We start from the raw sequence: 26,329 nt of genomic DNA on the forward strand, positions 1-26,329 counted from the left end.
CCTTGGCAAACTTCAACTGATGCCACTGAAGAAAAGCAATTCCAAGGTTAACTCTAGTTCTTGAATGAGCTCTGACACCTTATCTTTTTGCTTCACGGTATCTGGGCCATTGCAGCACCTAGCTAGTATTACGACCCCTGTCGTAATTTTGTGTTTAGATTTGTCTCTGCCTGTGTGTTTTGTGTTTCCGGTTTGTCATGCCTGTGTGTTTTGTGTTTCCGGTTTGTCATGTGATTGGCTGTTTCCATCTGCAGTTACTCAGCTTGAAAAAGCAGATGTTTTCCACTAACCGGTGGAGACTAGCTCTTCAAACTCATGCTTAGTGTGTTGTGTATAGTGACTGCTTCATTTGACTTGACGTATTTGACCTTATTTTTTTTTCTATTCTGTTTCCCGTCTAGCCCTTCTGGTTTGTTTGCTGATTAGATGTTGTGTATACCCACTGAATTGTTTCCTTCCACTCGGATTCTTGCCTTATCCATTCTAGTAAGTTTGCCCCATGATTTTTTCTTTCTGGCAGAGGACCTGCAGAAAGGTTTAGTAACACTAGAGTAATGGTCACAGAAGTCTACTGTGCAGTGCTACTTGCACAAAAAATGGTCTAGATGGAAATTATCAGAAAGCAACCTTTCTTGTGATCTTGTCACAAAACTAATCCTCTGAAATATGCAACTCAACACTTAGATAAACCAGAGATATTTGAAACAAAGTGCTGTGGAGTGATGAAACAACATTTAACTCTCTGGCCATAAGCACCAAAGATCGATTTGGAGAAAAATGGGAAAAGAACACAACCGTTCATCATTAGGGTAGATCTATAATGCTTTAGGCTTATTTGGCAGCTGGTGGCCCTAAAAATATTTTGTGAGTGGAGGAAAGAATGGATTAAACTAAATATCAGCGAATTCTTGATGCCATTGTCTCAGAGTCTGTAAAAAAAATTGAGTTTGGATATTTCAACAAGACAATGAGTCAAAACATACCTGAAAGTACGGGGGTGTACTAGTCCTAGTCCCCCAATTTGAATATTATAAAAAATTTTCTCAACTAGAAGGGTTCCATGGGAAATATTCCAAGAATAGAAAGACTGTTATCTGGCTACAAGAAAAGTTTGGAATCTGATTTCTGCCAAAGTGTTACTAAGCACTGATTTAGCAGTTGCCAAAGCTTTTGCACAAGCCACACTTACAGTTTTTTTTTTCTATCTGTTAAACTCAACAAATAAATAGGAAGTGTGTATTATACAGAAATACAGTATGTTCCCTGCAGAGGTTGTGTTAACTTCTTTTCGCCTAGAAATTCAACAAAACATGCCTATTTCCCAAACCTTTGCATATGCCACTGCATAGTGCTATTTTGTTCTTCAATTCACCTATGCCTTGTAGCATCAAATAACTCGTTTTTATAATGAAAACTGCAACAGAACTCTGTTCTCTCTGGGCACAGGGTCACACAAATTTGTTTCATGTGTTTTCGCCTGATTTGTGTTTCACTTTTCAGTGTATTTTCACATTTTACAGTTTAAATTTTCCTTTCATGTATATATTACACCCCAACAAGTTTGAGGGCTGAAGATAAATGATGATCTGCTCTGCTGAAAATTCCAGCTTAAACCAGCCTAAACAGGTCAAGATGGTTTAAGATGTGTTTTTGACACTTTTAGCTGGTTCACCAGCTCTTCACCAGCTGATCAGCGTATGTAGTCAGCTTATCCTCCAGTTTGACCACCAGCATATTCTTCCAGCTTCACCAGCTTTGACCAGGTTTGGCCTGCTGGAGACCAGCTTTGACCACATTTGACCAGCCACAGACTTTTCAGCAGGGTGAAGACCTTCAAGATACAAATTGTTTGCAATTATCTGTTATAGCATGTCATAATCTAATCGGTTTAGATTGTAGTATATACACAGATATTGATTTTTCATGTTACATTCTAAATGAACTGCATTTATTCAGAGTGACATCAGCACATCCTGCCAATCCTGTCCTTAGATGTCTTTAAAAATAAGGATCTATTTAAAGGAAAAGTACTGTAGGAACTGCGATTGAATTGTTAAGAGATGCTGGCAGTTTATTCGCATCTCTAGGGAGAGGTGACCTTTTCCATATTAGCTGCAGTTAACATTTCTTTGACAGTTATTGAAATGCTGTTTGTCAGTAGCTTTAGTTCACACACCATTTTAAGCTAAACTCTTTCCAGCGACTATGACATAAAATATTTCAGGTAATTAAGGAAATTTAACAGACTAATATAGGGCCACAAACATAAAAAATGTGAAACTGAACCGAACAACTGGTTATCATTGTGGTCAGCATCTTTCATGGTGTCACTTTGGAGTGAGTGACAAATATTCACTATTTTAAGCAACCAAACAGACAAGCAAATAAAATAGCAAGCTCATACATTTAATTAGGACTTCATTCTAATTTCTAACAGTGTGTGATGTCACAAGCAATGACCAAAAAACGTCTACAGTAGCCTACCCATAATTCAAAGCTCCCATGTGTTTGATCCCTCATGGACGCACAATGCACATGCACAAAAACACACATTAACTTACCCTGACCGTTGTACGACTGTCAAATGTGAAGGACTTGATCTGTCCATTCTCCAGGAACACCTTCAGAACATTCGGGATAAGCAGCAAAGAATCGTCTTTCAGCATTGTCTGAGAGAAAGATAAAGAGAGACACCAACTCATTGATTAGGTATTCAGTGTGGTATTGTACCTATAGCAAGAGAGAATAAGAATGTTAAAGAAGAGTGGAGAACTAAAGGAAATGAGAGAATAACTATGTCTGACTAGAAGAAAAATGTAGTTTAAAGGTCAATGATATAAATAAAATGAAATTGTAATATAGCCTGAGTGTAAAGAAGGTAATCAGGCCTGTTGTTGGCTGGAGACGCACAGAATGTGCAGACAGGGAAGTATTTTTCAATTGAAAGTGGTTACATGGGTGTTTTGTTTCAGCTTTCCAGACGGCACTGTGACTGAATCAGTGAATCAAAGACAAAGATAGTGGAGACTACGAGACATTGGTGGGATTAGCCAATTTTTATATTCTCATGGTGCCAGCCCATTGAGGAACTGTGATGGAGTTTGTATCAAGTACAGCATTGCAGAAATAGTCACTCATTAAAAATACCTGTCACAAACTCAATTTTCTTTTCTCTCTCTTCAGCTCACAAAATATAATCCAAGAAGAACCGTTAACCTAGAGTGGAAGAGACCTGTCTTGTCTGGTTTACACCCTTGTTACACAAAAAAGGGGGAAGCAAGAGGTCAGCTGCTTTGTGTCTGGAGTGTTCCCTTTGGAAGCCTGACCAGAGTGAGGATGAAGCCATATGGGTCGTGAGGTAGGGGGAGATATGCAAATAAATGCTGCGGCCTCTCTATTTTTCTTCCATTGGGATTACATTAGGCAATCGAAACACAGTCCCACTTAGATGATCCATTTCACAGGCCAGTGCCAGGTTGCAACCAAAGTCCTGACCAGCCTATCCCCTGCTAACCAATGATGGGGTTTTAAGAAGCAGAGAGTGGTGGGTAGGGGACAAAGAGTCAAGAAAAGGGAATGGATTTTATGATAATGTACATCATTTGCCATAGACAATGAAACAGACTTTCTGTGTTGTGGCTTCTGTTCCAGTGGACAGAAACAACCAATCAAAGTTGGGTGGGGTGGGGTGGGGGGGGGGGGGGGGGAGGAGGGGGACTGGCTGGCTGCCTCAGCATGGTTACAGACAATCAGGTACTGGAGGGTACAGCATACTGCTTGATCAGCACTTCTTTCACTACTGGCCTCTGGCTCAGAGAACAGGGAGCATTAATAGCAACATTTAGCATAATAGACCAAGTGTGTCAGAGCCACACAGGAATAGCTGAAGACTGCAGCATATGTACTTCATAAAATAAAAGGGATGGCTCTGCTTATCACAGATCCATACAAATGCATCTGGGCCCTGAATAGGCACGTATGGATAGCCGTGTGCACTGCGAAAAACAAAAAAACAGACCAATTTACCCATTATTAAAGGCATTACAGAAATATGCAATGGTGGTCTGATCTAGTCTCTAAAGCCTGATTGGTAACATCTGTTGGAAATACACCCCATTCCTGGCTAGCAGCCCCTAGTTGGCCTTGTGCCTTTCCTCCAACTGAAGGGAGACAGATGGTTTTTTGAATTTCTTAAAAAAAATAAATTAAAAAAAACCTAATATTTATCCTGTATTTTCTATTTGTAATGGCCAACCACATCTGTGGATGAGTACCATTACTGCAACATCCTTTGTCATTTCAAAAGTGGAGGCGCAGTCTTTGTGTTTGAGGATTATACCCCAGGCACAGCTTGGAGCAGGCAGACTGCTGGCACCCTGGGCCCACCAGCCACTGGATCTGTAGGTGATGCTCCAGATCTATTACTTACAGTAGATGTGAAAGCTGGTGTTCACATCGTAGCCTCTGTACTGAATGTTGTGCACACACATATATGGCACTCAGAATAATGTAACTCCGATGAGATCATTCAGTTGAAAACAATGGGATGACCATAAACAGAAGAATTCCAACCAAATCCTGCTTTGTGCTTGGTATTCTGTATGCTTGTGAGCAGTGTTATTCTGTCAGGCCATGTTACAGCCCCAAGGAGCCGATGATAAATCTTGAAAAATACAAATTCTGTTGTGTGCAATAAAATTATGCATGACATATGACCAAGACCTCTAATTTTAATGCCATAACTGACAGTTTTCTCACCTGCATTTCAGTCGTCCCTCAACTAGAGCTGTATCATACTGCCATTCCCCAGCAATCTGCATCACTTGACACTAATTAAGCACAGGCAATGCTCCCACGCTGCCACATGCTGCTTTCAGTGCTGAAAACTGCAGGCAAGCCTCAGAAATGTTAATGGTGTTGGGCAGTAATATGTTTTTTCTTATAAGAAATGCAAAGTTGACTAAAAATACAATTACAATGTCTGCACCGAAATTGTTCAACAAGACTAATCATAACAGCGAAATCAATTGCAGTGGTGTAGGCTTATAAAAAAGAACGGCTAAAAAAGATAAACAGATTAAAAGGATATCGACGACTCAAATGAAACCGCATCAACTGAGTTGTTTGGAACTGATAAGTATCGTTTAGTTTATTTAGTTCAGAAATACAGTACTCATGACATCCTGAATTCCAGCTGCAGCATTGTCCAGTTCTATGATCAAGCCTGGACCTTCCTCTAATGTGCTCCTTAGACATATTGTGTTGTGAAACTTTCTGCTTGGACAAGTCTATCTTTCTGACCACTATGAATTAAACTTTTGGGCAATTGCTAGCCCAAATACTCAAATAGATTTTTCTTGAAAAACAAATAAATTGAGTGAAACTTTACCATCTGTCGACTCATCTGTGACCATCTTCTCTTTATGCGAGACTGCAGCCTACAGCATGTTCTTCTGCCAAAGCTGTTTTTGGGGAATATCCCCACCATTTCTTACACTTCTAATGAAAAATCCACATCATTTAGGATTTTCAGCTTTTTGAAGAGGAATATTTGTGCTGTAAATGTCAGTTTGTTGTTTTTGTGCATGTATGGATTGGTTGTGCAAAAATAAATAGTCTCCCTCAGTGTGCAGTGTAACAGAAGGCTACTGTTATGCTGTTGTGAGGGTCACAACTGATTGTATAAATAGTCAGGTGATTGTGAAACTCAATGCCTACATGACCCCATGGACATTTAGATAGTAACGTCAGTTGAAATCATTTTGGGTGATGTGCTGTAGCTAAAGAAATGTCCCTAACCATATCGCTACAGGACTGGGAAAAGTGGATACAAAAGTGTATCCCATGTTTACCTATGGATTTATAGGGCAATTTCAAATATATATGGGAAGTAGGGACTGCAGAGTCTCGTGCCCAGAATGCATGTATAGCAGAATTCATTTACACATCTACCACTTCGAGTGAGGGTTAAAATTAAAAAGAAAATCTTGAATTCTTTAAGCTTTAACATTAGTACCAGTATTCACATTCTGACACATGTGGAGTCCTGCATTCCAAAAATGTGACTTAACAAGTGTTTCAGTCTTATAATGAGACTTAAAATCATTTTTTTTCTCAAGTAGAAAATATTAGCTTGTTTTAAGTTTGCTTGGCAAGTGAAATTTCCTTAAAATCTTGAAATGAATCTGTCTTACGTCATTGGCAATATGCTTGTCTTATTTAGCACAAAAATAAAATATGATTTTATGTCTCAGTATAAGACTAAAATACTTATTTTGTGCTATGTATTCAGCTGCTGATGGTACATGAGAAAGCTCTCTTAGTTAAAGAATGCGCACAAAATAGAAGTACCGACCTGCATATTAAACAAAAAGTTGAAAAGGAGGAAGAATGGCTAAATGGCTGCACAACAGTAGCTTTGTACCTTACATTATAAACACATTTCTGGAGCCATTCAAGTTTACTTCTTAGAAGAAAAAAATCATGGGTTGACATGTTTATAAGTTCAGGTGAAATTCTGTTCCTTGAATTTCTACTATAGAAGAACCTTTAGGCAGATTAATCTGTATGCTCCCAACCCCAAAAATTATGTAATGTTACTACGACATTGTAAATGCCAAACCATGCAAAATTACAGTGACTGTAACATAATACATTATATTTTATTCATCAAGTGCCCAGCTGTCAATGGTTGACTCTATATTTTCTTTGTTAGACAGCATGCGTGGATATACTCTGGACGCACTGAGGAACACTGAGACCATCAAAAGGTATTATGGTGATTTTCAAAGTGTTCTGTTCTGTTACCTGCCAGTGTATTTTTCTGTTTCTGAAAGTGAAAGAAGATTAAAAAGTGGAATACAACAAAGGAGAACAGGGATATTAAAATGATCTCTTATTCAAAAGATCACTGCAAATTCCGCAGGCAGTTTCTGTGGTTGGCTATGAAAAATGTGTCAGGGATCACTTGTATATGATGTTGCTGATCACACAGACCATTTCCAGGCATCACAGTTTGAGAACTCCTGGCTTAGACAATGAGATGTTCTTGGTGGAAGCTTCCAGATTTCCACAAAGTTTTGAGTCAGAATGGCAAGAGGCAATGGCTCTGTGGAGAGACTGGTGTGAGTTAGGAGGTGGTGCGGGGCAGTATGTGTGAGGTTGCGTGTGTGTGCGCGTGTGTGAATTGAATGCAGTGAAACATACGGAGTCTGGGTCGCTGATGGACACTTGTTCAGAAAAGCGCACTTTTGGAGGGTTGGTCCGCAGACGAGCTTTCTTTGCCGCGCTAATAAAGGCAGACTTGGGTGACTAGGGTACAGAAAGAGGGAGAGAAACAAAAAAAGAGAGCGATAGAGAGCTAGTTTAGTACATACTCAGCGGGCTATTCTCCACATGCACCAAAATATGAAGCCAAGAATTGCATCACAAACAAAACAAATCAAGCCAATTCATGCACATTTAAACAATGGTTCAATTAAATCTTATCTGTGCTGCCAGCTTTATTGCATTTGGCGTAATATAATTTAGCCTGAAGGTTAATGTTATTTGAACCGCTTGCATTAAAGTCTCATTAAGTGCTCGAGTCCGCAAGGTTCTGCAGGGAGAGGAGAAATAAAATATTCCCATGAACACCCAAGTGCACTGGCGTCATTTTGTTTCAGCCAAACAGATGAGTAAAAACATCCCATCAATCACAGGTCTCTTATGCCAGTTATGTGAAACGAGATGCCCTTAGCATGTAAGTTATGTCACATCCTTTTACATCACCAACCTGTTGGGGCTGGACCACAGTGAGAACAATAGATTCCTTGCAGCTCCTGCAGGAATAAATAGAGGGATTATTATTATTATTATTATTATTATTATTATTATTATTATTATTATTATTGTTGTTGTTGTTGTTTACTATTACAGTTATATTTATATAATGCCAGGCAAGTGAGAATTTGCTGAAAATTATGATTCCTGAATCCAGCAGTTTTAATATTTACCACCTCTGTGTAATGGATAGCATTTTGAATGCTGCATCCAGCACTGCCAGTTCAAATCACAGTAGAACCCCCTAGGAATTATTCACTGTTCAGGGTGTGGAAGCTCCAGCTGTCTACTATTAATTATCCCCTCAAAACAGGACATCTCTTTTTAATAACTCAAGGGAACCAGCAACAGAAGACTCCTAAATGTTGTACATGTATTAAAATGTTGGGAAAAGTTTAACTATTAATTATTAACAAAAAATAAACTCTAAATCAGGTTAGGATTCAATAGGTTTATTGAATAAAAATGATATGGCCATCAGAATAACAAGTAGAAATTAAAAAAAGAAGACTCTTGTCAGAGTACTACCCACTTCCAATGCCAGTGTGACAGGAACAAAAGGAAACAAGGTAGATAGCTAAGATGTAACAAATGCACAACCAAAGAACCACCACAAAACAAAAGAAAAATAATTGCTCTGTTCTACAAGACCCTAACACGATGTTGCCAACTTGAATCACTAAAAGGGGTTAGGGTTTTTTATAGAAACCCCTTACAACATATGTTATGAGATAATTCAGCTCTTGAATTCCACGAATAAAAATGGTAGAATGGAGAATGATGTTTATAAGTAATAACTGTTAAGTCCAACCAGTTATGGAATCCCATTCTCAGAGAAGAATATCACTACCATGTAACAAGGATAGTCATACAAGATGGATGTCTGCTCTCCTCTGGCTGCAGGCTCAGAAATGTAAATCTAAACTGGCAGGCCTCAAGAACCATTACGGACATGGAAATCCAGGTTCTGAATTGATTTCTTCAGTTGAATGTCACGAATTGTACATTCAGCCTAAATCCAAAATGCAATAATGGCACTGTGGTGTGGTGTGGCCCTAACACAAATTGCTTTATGTTCTGGGGAGAGAGAGAGACAGAGAGAGAGAGAGAATAAGTGGAACAGTGGCCAATGCTCATAGCATCACGACCCTGAATCATGCCGCGTTGCATTAATTCAAAAAGCTTGCAGGTGCAGATTAAATCCCCAATGGTGGGACGGTGTCTGGTTCCGCCCCATCCTCCTCTCTCAAGGTCTTTCAGGAAAATCACATTATTTACTCCATAGCAACAAAGCCGTGCAGCCCACCGCACCTGTGTCATATTCATTCACACAATGACAGAGAGGGCAGGGTCCTGGCTGCGTGACAGGCTGCCCAGCATGATTCTGAATGGGAACGGTTTGTAGCTAGGGAGATAGCTTCTACGTTGCCAGGGAAAACTGGAAACTACCGATGCACTGAAATGGTTTTCAGACAGAATATAAGTAATCACATTCAGCTGAGCTATTTTTCAAAAAACATTTTCCCCTCTCTCCATCATCTGAGAAATGCTGCAAAAGGACAGGCCCAAGTTTAATTTCATTCTGCTGAGTCATTCTGTTCTAAGCCACTCATGCCCCTCCCCCCTGTCTGGTCACAGTAAAAGATGTTACCTTACAAGGTCTATGACTCTCTCTCTGGACACGTCGCTCACGGGCTCCTCGTTAATGGCCAGTATCTGGTCTCCTGGGAGAAGCTTGCCCTCGGAGGGTCCGTCTGTGATACACAAACACGAAGAGCCGCAGGGTGAGACAGGCTGGAGACACCTGCACAAACACGCGCATGCATGGACGCACACAAACGCGCAAACACAAACGTACACACATACAAACACGCACATGCGTGCATGGCTACACAGACGCACACAGACGCACACAGATGCACACACACACGTATGCATGCATGGACATGCACACGTGTACAAACATGCACACACACACATACACACACACACACACACACACGTACATGCATGCATGGACACACACACACACACAGACACACACGCACAAGATAATACAGAGTCATAGGCACACAAGTGCACAAAGCTGGAGCATGAGAGAGAAAGAGCTGAAGGACATACTGTGTACACAAATACACAGGTACTGCCATACCCATATGCTAGCAGCCAGCTCACACACACGTAACATACGCACACAAATGCACACACGCATACCCACGTGCACACATACTCAGAAGCATACGCCAAACAAACACACACACGTGCATACACACACACACACCCAAACAGCTGCACGCAATTCCCAAACAGTCGCCGTGACATGTGACAGAGATGGGACGGAAGGACACTGAGGACCAGAAAGCCACAGAGAGCAGGTTCCCCTCAGACTGCGCGAGCACACCATGTCCACACCATCACATGGGCCTCCTACCCGCGGAGACCGAGCGAACCACGACTGGGCGCTCGCTGCCGGCGATGAAGCCAAATCCCTGGCTGGGGTGGCGCAGAATGCAGACCTGTCGAGCTGAGCCAGGGGTCAGGCTACCAATGTCCACTCCATCTGGACTCTCCTCTAACATCGCAGGGCTGGGGCACACACAGACACAGGCCCAGCTGGGGTTCACAAACGGCCCAACGAGCCAGCACCACTCCTGCCCTAGCCCTGCCCTGCCTGTCTGCGTCCCACCAGCCGCGTGGCCCTGGCTTCCTCAGTACAGGTCACTGTACCACTCTCGCTGTAAACAGGCTCCCTCCATCACAAGCTCGGGTGGTCTGTCCCAGGAAAGTCCTGACCACTGTGACACTGTGACTGCAGTCACTCAGTGGCACGTAATGCTCCTGAACTCTCTGGAGATCTAGTTCAGTGAGATGTCTACAGATGCTGAGGCTACAGTTGCCATTAGTGCTGCTGTACTGTAGGTGCTAAAGAGGTGGGGGTGAGTGTGGGGACAATCACATTTTAGCTATTGTTACTATTCAGCCAACATGTTGCAAGGAGAGGGCAGATGTCCCACCTTATCCTGTCCTGGCTGGCAGTGAGCCTTCTTGCTGTCTAAGAGAAGCGATGTTGCATTAGTCAAACTTAGTCAAATATGGGCATCTTTCACTTCTTCATTTCTCGGGACGAGTGGACTCACCTTCCACATGTGTCTCTGTGTCCATCCTGGACTTCGGCCATCCCCCGGGAGGACAGACGGGGATGGGACACTTTCTCACAGCGAGAGGCTCCTCTAGTTCTGCACTCATTCACCTGGAGAGAGAGAGAGAGAGCGAGGGAGCGAGGGAGGGAGGGGGAGAAAGAGAGAGATAGAGAGAGAGAGAGAGAGAGAGAGAGAGAGAGAGAGAAAGAGAATTAATGCCCCTCTGCAAGGTTAAAAGGAAATAGCAGTGTACATTCTATTCACTGAACCATGGGAAAAAAACTGGTAATCATCAGTTCCAACAGTACATTTCAAAAGCAAAGATGGTAACCATAACCACCACCAACATGTAGCATCCACCTGGATGAAACATAGCAGACACTATGCTAATGACGGTATATAACATGTCAGTGTTATATACTGTGTGGGGGCTCTTACGAAAAATCGCAATTTCACATGTGAATTATACATTTTTTCATGCGAAACAAAATGTTTATTTGTGAAAGGAAAATTTCACATGTGAACTGGAAATTGTTCCGTAACATCTCACTTTCGGTCAGATTGCTAGTGAATGGTATGTCCCAGAAATTTCATTATGGTGTGTAATCATAGCCAAGGGCTGTCGGTTGTTTGCAGTAAAAAATGATTAATCTATCGAACTAGACAACAATGATAATTCTTGAGGAGATTTGGTGAGTAAACAATGGACATTCTATTTATGTTTGCATGTTTTTGGGACTAAAAATGACTGTGGATTTTGTTCTCTGGATCATCACCATGATAAGGATATTGACTTTACTATGATTTGTGTTTTGTGGATTTCCAACACGCATAGTTTCCAACATCCCACATGTTACAAAATAGGGAAACGTTGTCGCTAAAACATTGACATCGTAGACTAGTTTATAGAGATAGAACACTGAGCTTCAAATGCCTAGTGAGTGGGTGTCTTGTGAACTCCATTATCTTTTATGTCCATGCTGAAATGTACAAGGGTACAAACAAAATATAACTGAGGGAGCGGGATTTAGAGAAAGGCAGATGTATTTTCTATTTAAGCACTCTGGATTTTTTCAGACACATCTGTCAAAAAGCACTTAAATGCTTCAGAGATGGTGCAGATAACCCACTCTAATGGCTGCTTTGATGAAGGGACCGCTGATCACTCAGAACAATACAGTACAGTAGTGTGTCTGGTCTTCTCTGATGGTGCCAGATCACACAGCTAATGACAGTGAGTGGCTTTATGTGTGTGTGTGTGTGTATGTGTGTGCGTGCGTGCGTGCGTGTGTGTGTGTGTTTGTGATGCAGGGCAGAGTATGGAGCTTTGTCTGTTGTTAGCTTGAATGGCCTGTTGTAACATTGTTCTTTGAAAGTATTATCAGATCACTTGCTCTTCTTGTACAACTCCAACAGGATTTTATGACATTTAAGGATTTGCCAATAGTGCAGCTGACAATGAGTCCAGTATTGAGTCAAATTATTATTGGAATGAATTGATTGGAAAAATTGCAATTTGAAAAGTTTTCAAAAATCGCATCACAATTGAACCCTTGATTCTGCGGTCCTGTAAACTCTTGTTTATTACATCACCGATTGCAGTGTGTGAAGAATGCAGCTAGAGAGCTTGGGGACAATGGGACCCTTAGGAGCATATGCAGAAAGGTCAGATGCCACAAATGTACAAGCGTTGGCATCGGACATGGCCACAGGACAGCTGTCTGGGCCCGCAGTGGCAATCATGTGGTTGCGTCCATTGTCGGGGACCGTGGCACGGCCCCTCTTCACCACGCTCACGTCAAGCCGCTCCCCCTCCCAGGCGATTTGGCGGTAGCCATGGGAACACTTTGGCTGGCTGATGCCCTTACGGTCCATCTCCTGACAGAATCGCTGTTTCTCCTTACTGGAAAGGTCGCCCCATCACCAGGCCACTGTTTATCCAGCCTGACATACACTCATCCCTCCGGCTGCTACACTCCAACTCTCCATCTTGTCATTTGTTTTTTTTTTCTTCTCCTCTGGCTTATTCATTTCATTTTTTTGGCTGTCTGTATTTTCTTCTGCCGTATTGAGAACACAGTCTCATTTATTCTTCTGTTTCTGTATCTCGCCTTTGTGAATCATTGGGCCTCATTCACGAAATGTGTGCAGTCGTTTTGATTGTAAACTGAAAGAGCACATCTTTAGGTTATCATGCACGGAGATATGTTTGCGGAGAGCTATGAATGGCTTTCCTGCAGAACAGCATATGTACCACATAACTGTACCACCCAATGTATCCTGCTAGCTCAGGTCTGTGGAGTTTTAGGAGGGACGGTGCCATTCACAGTGCTAGTCCATCGTCTGCCCGTCGGGTTTAGTTTCGTTTAGCATCCGCCTGTGGAATAGCAGAACACGCCTGTGCAGTGTCTCCCATCTGTTTAACTTGGAAAGCAGCCGCAGGGGAAAACTGTATAAATTATTTATGCCCGTCCACCATCGCTCTCACTGCCTCCTCGACTGACAAGCGGTTCATTGGCATGAACCTGTCCTTTTGAAAAGTTCTCGTGGACTGGCAGGCTGTCAGCCTTAATGTGATGTCTTGTTATTGGCAGAAGCCGGGCTGTGATTTAAAAGCATATGTGTGGTTGAAGTCTCTCTTTCTTTCTCTCTCACACACTGCCAGAGCCAACCTCCTGGTCAGTGATCTCACGACTTCCTGTCAAGCTCAAACCCATGACCATGAAGAAAATAGTCACTGATTGAATGAGAGAATGAGAGAGAGAGAGAGAGAGAACAAAAGCTTGAGAGACAGCAAAGATGGCAGCCATCGGCAGAGAGCTGAATTAAAAACTTCTCAAAGTATTTTTATAGTTTTGGCCAATCCTAGAGTGGAGACATCATGTGTTCTTACAGAAAGACGGTTGGGTTTGAGCGTCCCTTAATTTAGTCACGTGCACTGAGAGTGAGCAATCGTATCACTGATTGCTGTTGCCTCCCCAATGAGTGATCACAATGCATTAGAATAATGAGCAGTGAAAGAACAGCCATGCAGCACTTATTCTGAAGAAAACAAACAAGTGTAGGGTTTAATCTGACTCGTATTGCACATAAACATGGACTTCAGGGACATATGAGAACAGATGTATTTTCCCAGAAGGTAATGCACGTGATAATTGAAGAGGAAACCCACAAAATTGATATGTAGTGCAACAGATTGCACACATTCCACATTTTCAGTTAGGAGTCTCTCCAAAGGCAGTACTAAAATCTAGTATATGTGTATAGAGTAAGTGTGTTACCATACACATTGCAGCTTGTCTGTGTTCTGGTAAAGGGGCTCCTATGAAGATGAACATTTCAAAATATTCTGCAGTGTCTCCATATCAGTCTCATAATTGTATATTTTTTTTACATTATCTGCATTCCATTCTCTCAGTCTCTCGCTCTCTCGCTCTCTCTCTGTTTCTCTCTCCCTCTCCTTCGCTTTCTCTCTCTGTTCCTCTCTCTCTGTTCCTGTTTCTGTCTTTTTCAATTTGCAATTTCAATTCAATTTGAGGGAGCTTTATTGCCATAACATTAGAAAGTGTTGCCAAAGCAAATGTGACAAAGAACAACATACCGTATGAGCAGTGAGCAATCATATTAACAGTACAAGGTTAAGAGGCTATGCATCAACCTGGATGCATTTTTCTGTTTGAAGACAATGTGTTACCCACGTAATAGCAACTGGGACTGTGAGTCGTTCAGCCAATAAAATTGGTAAATCTGATAAATGTGCAAGCATTTTTTTTCTGAGAAAGGCTTAGCAATTATTGTGACACTGCTTCTATTTACTGCAGTGCAGAGGGAGTGTCACTGAACCGGTTGTTCCCCCTCCCTCACTCTCCCGCACTCTCTCTCGTTCTCTCTCATTCTCTCACTCTCCCTCTCTCTCTCTCTCTCTCTCTCTGACTCATGAACACATCTGTAACATGGCACTCTCATTGCTATGGCAGCACCATCATTGCTCATCATTCACTATGATCCACAATAACAAGACTAACAAGACAGGAATGTGTCTGCTAGACTGTCTCAACAAAACCTTCTTCATTTACAGCATATTTGAGGTATTTTTCACCATTCACTTAATATCATTTTCTGCTGTATTTCCATTTCCTGCCATTCCCTTTGTGACTCAGAATGTAAGTGACTGTTATATTGGTGTATGGCAGTCTATCATTCAAATCGGTTTACTGCCATTGTAAATACTAGAAAGGTGGAAAGTACAATGGTCTTGAATCCTCTGTACTCTCGGTACTCTCTGTATGAATTTCCATAAAAAAAAACAACAACATTTCAATCAATCAGTCAATTACACAGGATAAATAGCACCATCCCAGGTGTTTGTAATTCATCATCAGCTTTACTCTACTGTACCGTATTGTAGCCACGTTCTTCTTTCCATTACGATATTCAGTAAAAAAAAGGTTTGCAAAAGGCAGCAGGCTCAGTTCACCACCCAGATAGTGTCTCTGCACGCTTGTCTGCCTGTCCTACACCAGTCCATTTTTATCCTTCCTGATCCAAGAACCTTGTTTAGATATGTGCAATTAATCTGGGCATAGGATGCCAGCTTCTGCACTTCCGAAGCAGGCTTGGGTTGGATGCCATGTCATTGGACAGCAATGGCAGCCCGAGCTAATTTAATGGCAACAGATTGCCTGAACGGCAGGAGGTGCGAAGGAGAGCCCTACCTGGCCAAGGTCCCAGTTGAGTTCCTGGCTCTTACCAGACTATGAAGGCCGACCACTCTCTGCTCCTACGCCTCGCAAATTGCTCCCCTGCTAATGCCAGATGGAAACCATTTAGGAAGTGCAGCTAAGTGCAGCTTTCACTCTCGCTTTCTAAACTTGTTGCTCTTCTGTCTCTGTCCCTAATGCCTTCTTTCTGTGGTCAACTGCTGGTCGGGAATTATAAATGTATTATGCAGGTGGGGAGAAGCAAAGTGACAGCTCAAAATACAATGATTTATGTGGCACAGAGGAGCATAAAATTCTACAGAAAAAATTGCCACCCTTCCACAATTGTATTGGAACACCCATGATAAAGCACCAAGCCAAACCCTTTCTCCTACCCTTGTATATTGGTCATGGGCCCAAACAGTACAGCCAGCGTTTGGCCAGTGAATGAACAGGTCCCAGGATGATTCAGAGGTATAAACCAGATAAAATTCCTTCACTGTAGTGATACAATCAAAGCTCTTTTTCATCAAAGCAAATTTTCCCCGCCATTTTCCTCCGGAACTGGAACCAGTTGAGTTAAAATTCAGAGGCTTAGTCATAATCTGTTATCACTGTCTGACAGCACATCTCAGTGACCTTCAGCATGGGAGCTGGTGAGGCAGATGAACACACACACACATACACGCATGCACACACACACAACAATTTTCAAATGGTGGCAGTTCGGTTTTGTGTCTCAGGAATTTATTCCATTTCTATGTGGACTATGCATAATAATAATAATAATAATAGTAATAGTAATAATAATAATAATAATAATAATAATAATAATAATTATTATTATTATTATTACTACTACTACTACTACTATGACTAATAATAATTATACAATTACAAATTTTTATAAATAGGCAGCTAATGTGTGTTTGCTTGCATTGGCACTCATGTGCATGTACACTGGCTGCTTCCTGTGAACTCTTCCTGTGTCTGTGTAGGAATGTTGCTGGATGTTCTCTGTCAGCACTTTGCCTGTGTTGCTTAGATTCATTAGACTTGCGGCACAGATTTACCATACTAACCCCCACCCACAATCCATGCAGCCATCTGGAAAAAATGAAACACTTACAAAAGCCCACTACAGCCTACAGGACTGTATTTAATTTAAGAGTGAAGGATAAGAGAACAAAAATATGGATGTAATAAGGTGGAAGGGAAGGGACAGGGTATGCTGCTAACCTTTTTCATAAAACAGAGCTTGTCCTATGTGGCATGGTATCAGTTTATTATAGAACTCATTCTGGGTCCCTTAATTAGTCATTTCGAGAATATGACACAGCAAAAAAAACACAGCACTTAAAAAATACACAGCCCTCTCTACAAAAAAGCAGTTTTTGTGGATGACACAGGCAGTAATTGCTTTTTTTTTTACCAAACATTGTGTGACTAAATTGACAGTGATGGAAAAAGAACATTTCAAAACAATGAATGTTTCAAAACAATGACCTTTTCACTGAAGAACTGCACAAAATGGTGCCAAAAAATGAAGGCCACCATCATTAGTTCCGCTGTCTCTCTCTGCCTTAATTCTGTCCACAGCTTGAGTTACACCTTAATTTAAAAAAAAAAATGAGATGAAAAACAAGAACAAAGGGCTGTATTGAAAGAATGGGTTCAACAGAGTATTTTGAAAGGGATGAGTGAATTTAATTCATGAGTCAAACGCCCACTTAGGGAATATAAGCCAATCAATACATTCTGCCCTGATCCTGCTAAGTCATGCTGTTTTTTTCATAAGACCACGCTGTGAGTGAGTAGCTAAGTAGTGTGCAAACACTGAGGTGGGATATGGGGTATGAAAAAAAATGCAAAGCTGTAATTAACAGCGAAAACAAACAAACATACACACAAACAAAAAACTCCATTTAGAACACACCACTTTTTAAAGAGTGCCATTAAGCTGAGCCAAGTTTACATATTCACCTGGTGCTTGTGAGGACAAAACAGAAGAGATGTCACTCCTTCAAGACCTGCCCTGTCATCTCCCACATTGCGTGGGTGGTGGAATGCTGTATCAATAACTTATTTTGGGGGAGAGTGTATGCTGTCTTCCTGCTTTTCCTTTTTTTTTTTGGTCATGTATGTGAGGTTGGCATCAATGGGTCTGCAGATAACTTTGGACGCCTTTAGAAAAGCCCTGAAAATCACTGAAATATGATCTCTTCCAGTCACACAGTCAACTGACCAGACCTGTGGTGATAGCACAATAATAATGAGCTGGGTGATCAAGCCATCAATGAGTATTCTTTGCATAATCAAAATGGAGGGATACAACGTTGTTAGTAATTGTCAAGGAGAACATGACTGTGTTATTTTAATAGAGCAAAGCCTCCTGTCAAACTCTGTTATCTACTTAGTCATGTATCTGATTGACATAGAAGTGTATCAATTGATCAAGAGCAAAAGTGAGATTCAGGCTATTCGAGCTTGGCTTTAAAACCCTCAACACCCCCAACACCCCACCCCCACCCCATGCCCCTCAGGCAATACACAGCGCAAATGGTATAAATTACACATTATGATTTTATTCTACATGCAGTATATCTCCACTTGATTTGTCAGATGTATGCATCCAGAGGGCATTACCATCCCTGGAGCACTGTCTGAAGAGACGAAGCCAAATGAGCCAACTGCACGTGGGTAGTGTAGGAGGAGAGGAATAGCTTGGTGGTGTAGGTGGGGAGAAACAGCTGGGTGGTGTAGAAGGTGAAGGTCATAGGTGAGGAAGAACAGACAGGATTTCAGGACAATAGACTGGCAGGTGACACTCGTACTAAACACACATGAGACGTGATTACAGGATCTTCTCAGATGGCCTTTTCCACCACTAAATAAAGCGTCTGTGTGTTGTTTCGACCTTTTTTTTAAAAATGAGATCCAAGTTACATTTCTCATGTGCGTAGGCCCATTCTCTCTGGCCGCTCTGAATTACCTGGCCATCTTGCCATGCAGAGTGTAGCAAAAGGAATGGTGAAATCTCAATATGGAGCGAATGAGGACATATTGGTACACAGCTAGGGCTGCACTTGCTTTCAGGCAAGGGGTTTTGTGTGGCGGACAACCTCCACTGTCTGCAAATAGGGTTGAGGGGAGGAGTCAGGAGGTATGCTCATAGGGTAGACACGTTACCTCTCTCCTGGGATCCATTTGTGCAGACACAGGGTTTACGATGCACTGACTCATCCAGCAATTATTAATACGAGCATTTCCTGAGGTGACCTTCACTGGCACACTGAAAAGAATATGGCTGCTCATCAGTGCACCAGTGTCAATGTCAGCCTGTTCGTTAAATAGCAACTGAGATACTGTTCTCAACAATTAAATATACTGTTCTCAACCACTTAAAAATATGAATTCTCTTTTTCTCACTCGCCAAATCCACCCTCATTTCTCTCTCATGAACCACATAATGTTGCCTTCTTCCTTTAATGGAAACGATTAAGGTGCTACTACAACACTAACTGGTCCTTAGTGGATGATCAGAGCGTTCAAGATTATGCCAAGTGACGTGAATTTGATAAAAAAGTCTAAAGCCGAAATCACACACACGATGATATGTGCTCATCCACATCCTCATGCAAAATGCCTAAGTTCAATGTACACAAGTACACTAATGTACTCACCCACCCAGACACACAAAACACAAAAAACTGCAATGAATAGTTTTGACAATACAACCATAGCTTGTGAGAGCATTCAAGATATTTCTGCGCCCATAACCACAGCAATGAAACCCTGTTCCAAGCCCCACCAACCCCCGGCTGTGCACAGTCGATTTGTGTGATCATGGATGCGAGAACACAGGACAGAGGCAGCGACGGTGGTCCTCTCAAAAAAATCAATGAGACAGCCATCCGTGAGACGTGCAGGATGACTGATTGTTGGGGTCAGGGCAGGGGCATGGGTGAGGTTTGCAAGGCAGGCCTTAAGCTCTGCCATACTTCACAGGTCACTGAGCACAACCTCAAGATGGGCCAGTGTAATTTACTGTAATCATTACAGTGTAATGCTACTCACCTGTGGAATAACCTGATACCAATGTCCTACAATTATGAATATGGATATAAATAATGCCAGTCAGCCTAATTAAAATCCACAGGGTGTTTGCTACACGACCTACAAGCTAAATATTAGTTTACTACTGAAAAAGAAATTGTTGGCAGCTGGTTTATCCAGAACCAAAGTTTTTCCAGAGGTCTACTCGTTTTAGAATTTGAGGATTAATGCAAGCCCATAAATCAAACAACAACAGAAAAACAATTCAAATCGGGACCACAATTACAGAGTGGATAAGTGCTGACTTCAGGCCATTCAGCACTGGAGAAGGGTTGCAACAGACACAACAGTTCCTAGCGCACAGCATTTCTATTTTTACCTGATGGCATTGTACAGAAGAAGAGATTAGCATTGCTAAACAGGGGTGCAGGTGTGCTTTTTGTAAAACAGCAACCAAAAGAAGTTACAACCAGCTATTTCTTATCATTCAAAGAGGAAGAAGTGTTGGCACTCTCCAACTTGCCAAATAAATAAATAAATAAATAAATAAATAAATAAATGTCACTCCACTGTTTTTAATTTTAAACCTCAGGGTCCACAGCATATGTACTGAAAACGAAAAGCCAGCCTGCCCCAGAAATAGCTCAATAGAAGCAAATATGATTAAATGAAATGATAGTGCTGTTGATTTTTTTTAAAGATTTTTTGAGGGCACCTAATCTGCCATTTTCCTGACCTATCATAACTCCTATGAAGATTTCACTATTGTGTATACAGTTGACATAAGAATCATTGGCACCTTTCATGAAAATGAAAAAAAAAAGGCATACAATGAGTGACATTGTGGGTTCAAATATGTAGAAAGCCATATACTTTTAATTGTGACAAATATTTTTCAATCACAAAAAGATTTATTGAGTAGTATTTTTTTCCTGCAAAACATAGGTTTCAAAATAATTGGCACCTCTACAATTAATATTTGGTGAAACCCCCCACGGAGAGGGTAAGAGCACTGAATCTCTTCATGTAATGTTCGACAAGGCTGGATAACACTTTTGGAGGAATCTTGGACATACAGAAAATTTCAAGATCCTTGCTATTCTTAGGTTTGCACTTGAGGATGGCCTTCTTCAAATTAAACCACAGGTTTTCAACAGGGTTCAAGTCCAGAGACTGAGACAACCAATACTGAACTGATTTTGCATTCCTGCAACCATTTAAGTAATTTTGATAAAGGATACATATGATATGATATATATGTTTGGAATCATTATCTTGTTGAAAGGTCCATCCATAGCCAAGTCTAAATATTCTGGCAGAGGCAACCAGGTTTGGGGAAAAAATATCTTGTTACCTGATGGTATTTGTTCCGCTATCGATCTTAACAAGAACCCCTGGACCATTAGCATCAAAATAGCCCAAAAACATCAATGATCCACCACCATATTTTACTGTGGGTATCAGATAATTTTCCTCATATGTAGTTGTCTTTTATTGCCAAACATGCCAATGGTGCGCATGGCCAAAAAATTCCATTTTGGTCTCATCTGACCACAGCACATGATTGCAATTTTAGTTCCAATAACTCTTGGCACTGTTTAGGTACTTCAATTCATTGGCTGCTCCCATTAAGAGCTTCTTTTGTGTAACCCTTCCAGAGAGCTTGACATGAAGGGGTGTACTATAAGAGTTGATTATGATACTTGATAACCCCAAGGTTCCACTAAACTGCAGTTTTGAAACAGTGATTCCTGGTGTCTTCTTTGTCTCCCTCACTATCTTCCTCACTGTGTGTGGGCGCAATATGCACATGCATTCACATCCTGGAAAATTTGCAACTATTTCAGATTTTTTTATTATTGCCCTTACTGTGCTTATTGGTGTTTTCAACTGCTTATGTATATTTTTTATATCCATTACCTGATTTGCGTAGGTCAACAAGAAAAAGTTGAAAGCTGTTTGGTTTTCCTCATGGCGTTAGATGACAAAGGGATTTTAAACATTTCACACTGCATATTTATACCCCAGCGAAGCAGGAAATAGTGAAAGCCAGCAATATAGTTTCAGGAGATCAATTAAAGAAAGAGAATTTCATCATATACGCCACTTTGTTTGGTTTTATTTTAAATATTCTTTATGGGTGCCAACACAAGTTTTCATTAGAACCATTTTTATTAGAGCAAAAGTAATGTTTACCCAGACAACTTTGATCATTATGTGTATTGTTTATTTTATACAATTATTTTTGTTAATTTTCATGATGGATGCCAATAATTCTTGATTGGTTTTAGTGCTTGACTCATTTTAAAATGTTTTGAAGCCCTGTTTGTTTCATGGAAGATCATAATGAGAAATGATTTAGGCAATATATTGTATGAAATTTGTTAGTTTGTGAACATTGAAACTTTGTATTCAGGCAATATGTCACCTCAATAGTAAGTAAGTAAGTAAGTAAATTTTATTTCATATAGCACCTCTCACAGACAGAGTCACAAAGTGCTTTACAATTAATGGTTATAAACCAAGCCAGGTCAGATGATGACAACAAACTCTTATGTTGTCTTTTATTTATGTATGAACTTCTATACATAGAAATACCTGGGATTAAAATATGATTCTAATATAGTCCAGTATACTGTCATAACATCTTAAAGAATGGCTCAGGAGTCTGAAGCATGTCTCTCGTAGCTACACATTTTGACATGAAACTGACAAACTAGCTATATAGAGATAAAATAGCTTATTCTTTATTTTTAGCCACAGTTTTTCTTTGGGGTAAATCATATTTTTCATTAAACTCATTGAAATCTGTTTATCGCCAAATTATTATTTTTTTCTTCTGACTTCACAGATTCATTGGGCCTTTCAGTTCATCTTCTGAGAACAGAATCGATCACAATCACCTCAATCCCACTTTCACTCAGCACTTCCTCCTCTCTCTGCGCACTGGAACACTTAACCTGTTGTCTTCCTGGTTTGTGTCTTTTGTCACGAACTGAACAGCTTGAGCAAATTTGAAATTCAATGGCATCTTAATCACATTTGTGTCAAGTTCAGAAGCATGTGGAGTTTAGAACTGAAACCCCAAGAAAGCCACAATTTACTCTTTCTCTCCCTTTGTCTTGGTCAAGATGCCACCATGCTCAAAAGACTGAAACCAATCTGGCTATGCAAGCTGCACACAAGGAATCCTGCCCATCATTCTCAGTCACCAACATTCAAGTGTACACACACATAACACACTCATGCAGGTATTTGGGCCCTTACCTGTCCCTCACTCTCATTCTCCTGCATCAGTTAACCTTTGGTCAAAAGGAAAAGTTTAAACTGTGCTACATTATCCACAACTTAAAAAGAGTGCCTATGCACTGAGCTGAAAGCCACTGACTCTTGGAGATAGCAGTCTGGTCTAGGTGAAAGAGCTCGTGGGTGGCCCAGGGACACCACTTTATTACTCTTTCATAACAGCCCATTTTGCTAACTGCTTCAAGGGAGCTCGCTCCACCATTCTGACAGCGAAGCTTCTCGAAGTGCCTCGGAGCTGGTAAATTAGACGCATATGAAAGATAGACATGGATAGTCTAATACCCAATTACCCCAGGGTGTGGAGTCACATGCTGCTTATTAGTATTGTGATAAGGCACTTGGTACAGGGAAAATGAATGAGAATTCCTGCTGCAACCTCGTAGGGCTGATGAAACAGAAAATTAAATGCAGTGTCAACACGTATTAGCTCTAAATATGTTGCGTCTACTGTACCCAGGCAGATAATCAACATGAAGAAGTGTTTCTGCGTGCTTGCAGTGTGCAGTGAGCAGGAGAGTGGACTAAGGTCAGTAGAGGCTGTGAACACAGCCAGAATAGGAGCAAGTGACATAAAATGAGGGATATAAGTTAGGGATGTGGAAAAAACATCAGCATCATTGAACATACTAATGGGCCTTGAATGATTATGATATAGGGATTTATTTATTAATTAAATAATTGTCATCCTGAGAAATGCTGTAAATATCACACAAAAGTGCAGATAGACTGGATAGTAAATGTGTCTGACCCAGTACATGCTCTAAACAACCATTATGAACTTCCATCTATATACATTTTAAAATTAAGAGGGTCATTAACATATTTGTGCCAATACCAATAAGGCATTTAAAAGTGTGAGTCCTGAACTGAGCCATTGTTCTCAATTAGATAAGGATGAGGGTGCTGTGCATGTCTTATGTAATTTATTCTACTACGTTTTTAGGAACTGTGTTATGCAGTATGTTTTGCAATCTGCACTTGTTTTGTTTTGTTTTTATATTCTTATGTCAATGTCAGACATGAAGCTCGAAAAAATACCCCAATCAAACTTTCCATTAATTCAATAAACAACATCAATAAACAGAATAAAGAATACATTTGCATTAATCCATATTATCACTAAAAAGAAATATGCAACATACAATCTGAAATTCACTTCAGATTTGAAAAGCAGAGGATTAGAAAGGTCCGATAAAATCCGATAAAAGTGAATTTACAGTAGCACATGATACCTGAATAGAAAAGAATTAATAGGACAGATTAGGGGAAATGGCACTGTCTTGAGAATTTAGAGCAAATGTACTGTATTTTATAGAAATATAAAATATTTAGTGGCTGCTCCCCGAGCACTGCTCCTCTCTGCATGGATGTGTGTAATTGTGGTTCCAGAGCCGGCCGGCCCATATCTGTTGATTGTGTGTGAGGCGGCGGCCCGCTGGGTGATGAGAAGGTGACAGGCCCCTTTACCTCGAGCCGGGAGTGTGGCATTCAGTGAGAGCGACTACGACACCGGCAGGACGGCCCTGTCACTTCTCTGTCGCCCTTCAGTGCAGCTCCTGACAGGAAGATTCAGTCAGGAAGGTCCCTCTCTTTAAGATGTTCAGCAGGGCCCTGTTGACTGCCATTGACTCCAAAACCTGCATCCTTGGCCTGTAGCTACCCTCCGCTGATAGAGGACTGGCAAGCCAGCCATTTGTTTCCCTAATACACATCAAACACTGCCTGTTTTGAGCAAAGCTCCTTAAACGTGAAAAGGTGAAAATGTGAAGTTATGCCATTGAGGGCAAGCAGCCCCTTGGATTTGAAGCAAACCCCCCCCCCCCCCCCCCCAAAAAAAAAATGCCCCAAACAATTCAAGTATTTATAGCAGTTGGAATTCTGGTAGATACAGCCATAAAGGCAAATTTGTGTAAATACCTTTATAGTTAAGTGCAAATATTATGTATTAATAATAATGATGATAATTATGAATTAAATGCTATTTTTTTCAGTGACCAGCATTATAATTAAATTAAATATCATTGTTATTATTAAATGATTTCACAAAACATTAATAATTTAATGAATAAACACATTTATATTTCCAGTGCTTTTGTTTTAATGTTATTTTTCATTCACCAAAGCTTATGGTAATTAAAAATGACTGAGCCACTTAATTTTAATTTAAAACAGGGTATTTAGTGTTGTGATTGAAAATCACAGATTAATTTTATTAAATATGTTTAGCTAAATTACATAAATCACAATATATTTAACATATAACACATGTTAAATAAAAAGTATAAGGTCTGCTAAAATCAGATGGCAATTTCTGGCAAAATGGAGGAAAGAAACGCTTTTACATGATATTCTATTGTGTGCTATAACAACAAAGGTGCCCACTGTTACAATTTATTTTACCTAAAAGAATATTTAATGAATCATATACATTATGTAAATACTAAATTGATATCTGCTTTCGTTTTTATTCTTTTTTTTGGGGGGGGGGGGGGCAGTATCTTCCCTCATCTTTCCCTTTGTTACAACAGTCTCTCCACAATTTTATTGAAACAGGAATCTGTCTGAATACTGCAACAACTAAATATTGCAAAATTTGTGCATTCGCTGAATTTAAAAGTACTTAGCGTTGACTGAAACATGTTTCTAGGTCATGATGCCCCATGAAACCTATGCCTCTGTTTATGGTCTGACAGTTGGTCAGTGGCTTCAACATATAGTACTACTACATGAAATATGTTCCGATTTCTGTTCACCAACTGGGATGAGTGGGACTAAAACTGTGCAATGAGACCAGCCCAGTTATAATGACACCTTGTACAAACAGACAAACTTTATCTGTGAATTCTATGAAAAGAGCAGCAACAGTACTTGTTACTGCCATATGTGCCTTGAACCATCCAGCATAAGTGTGAACTCATTAACAATGGCAATATGAGAAAGAAAAAAAAAAACTCTTGGACTCGTCCTTCATAGATTGCAAATGTTTTTGCATGTTGTTCAAACAGACTCTGTATGCTCAGTCCTCAGACCTATGCTGGAATACTGCAGCATTTCAGGGGACTGAATTTTAGTTGGTAGTAAAAACACTGTAGCCTTTATGTGAATGCATTAATAGTATACGTGTTTTACACCCCCATATATGTGCCATATGGCACATAATCAGCCTTTTCATATATTGCCCAACATGCTCATGAGGAAGGGCTAATGTCATTTTTTTCTTGCGGTTTGTAAAATGGTTTTCTCATTGAAAAGATTGTCGGTCTATTCCCGCGACATACTAGATACGTTACCACAAGATTATAGGTC

The 26,329-nt window shown here is 40.6% G+C and overlaps 1 protein-coding gene across 4 annotated transcripts in view; it reads right to left on the reverse strand.

Moving 5' to 3' along the window:
• frmpd3 (FERM and PDZ domain containing 3) overlaps window positions 1–26,329 on the reverse strand; it is a 111,296-nt gene that overhangs the window by 12,664 nt on the left and 72,303 nt on the right. For 2 of the 4 annotated variants that reach the window (XM_035409188.1, XM_035409191.1), the window contains exons 3-8: window positions 10,959–11,071; window positions 10,253–10,407; window positions 9,473–9,575; window positions 7,775–7,820; window positions 7,207–7,311; window positions 2,562–2,669 (exon numbers count right to left, since the gene is read on the reverse strand). In XM_035409188.1, coding sequence (XP_035265079.1) covers window positions 2,562–2,669; window positions 7,207–7,311; window positions 7,775–7,820; window positions 9,473–9,575; window positions 10,253–10,407; window positions 10,959–10,999 — 558 coding nt within the window. In that variant the 5' untranslated portion in view covers window positions 11,000–11,071. Of the gene's footprint in view, window positions 1–2,561; window positions 2,670–4,758; window positions 7,187–7,206; window positions 7,312–7,774; window positions 7,821–9,472; window positions 9,576–10,252; window positions 10,408–10,958; window positions 11,072–26,329 lie in introns of those variants that run through there. The other 2 variants (XM_035409189.1, XM_035409190.1) reach the window with 2 other exon arrangements.

This window comes from Anguilla anguilla, chromosome 3, assembly GCF_013347855.1.
Source record: "Anguilla anguilla isolate fAngAng1 chromosome 3, fAngAng1.pri, whole genome shotgun sequence".
Lineage (NCBI taxonomy): Eukaryota > Metazoa > Chordata > Actinopteri > Anguilliformes > Anguillidae > Anguilla > Anguilla anguilla.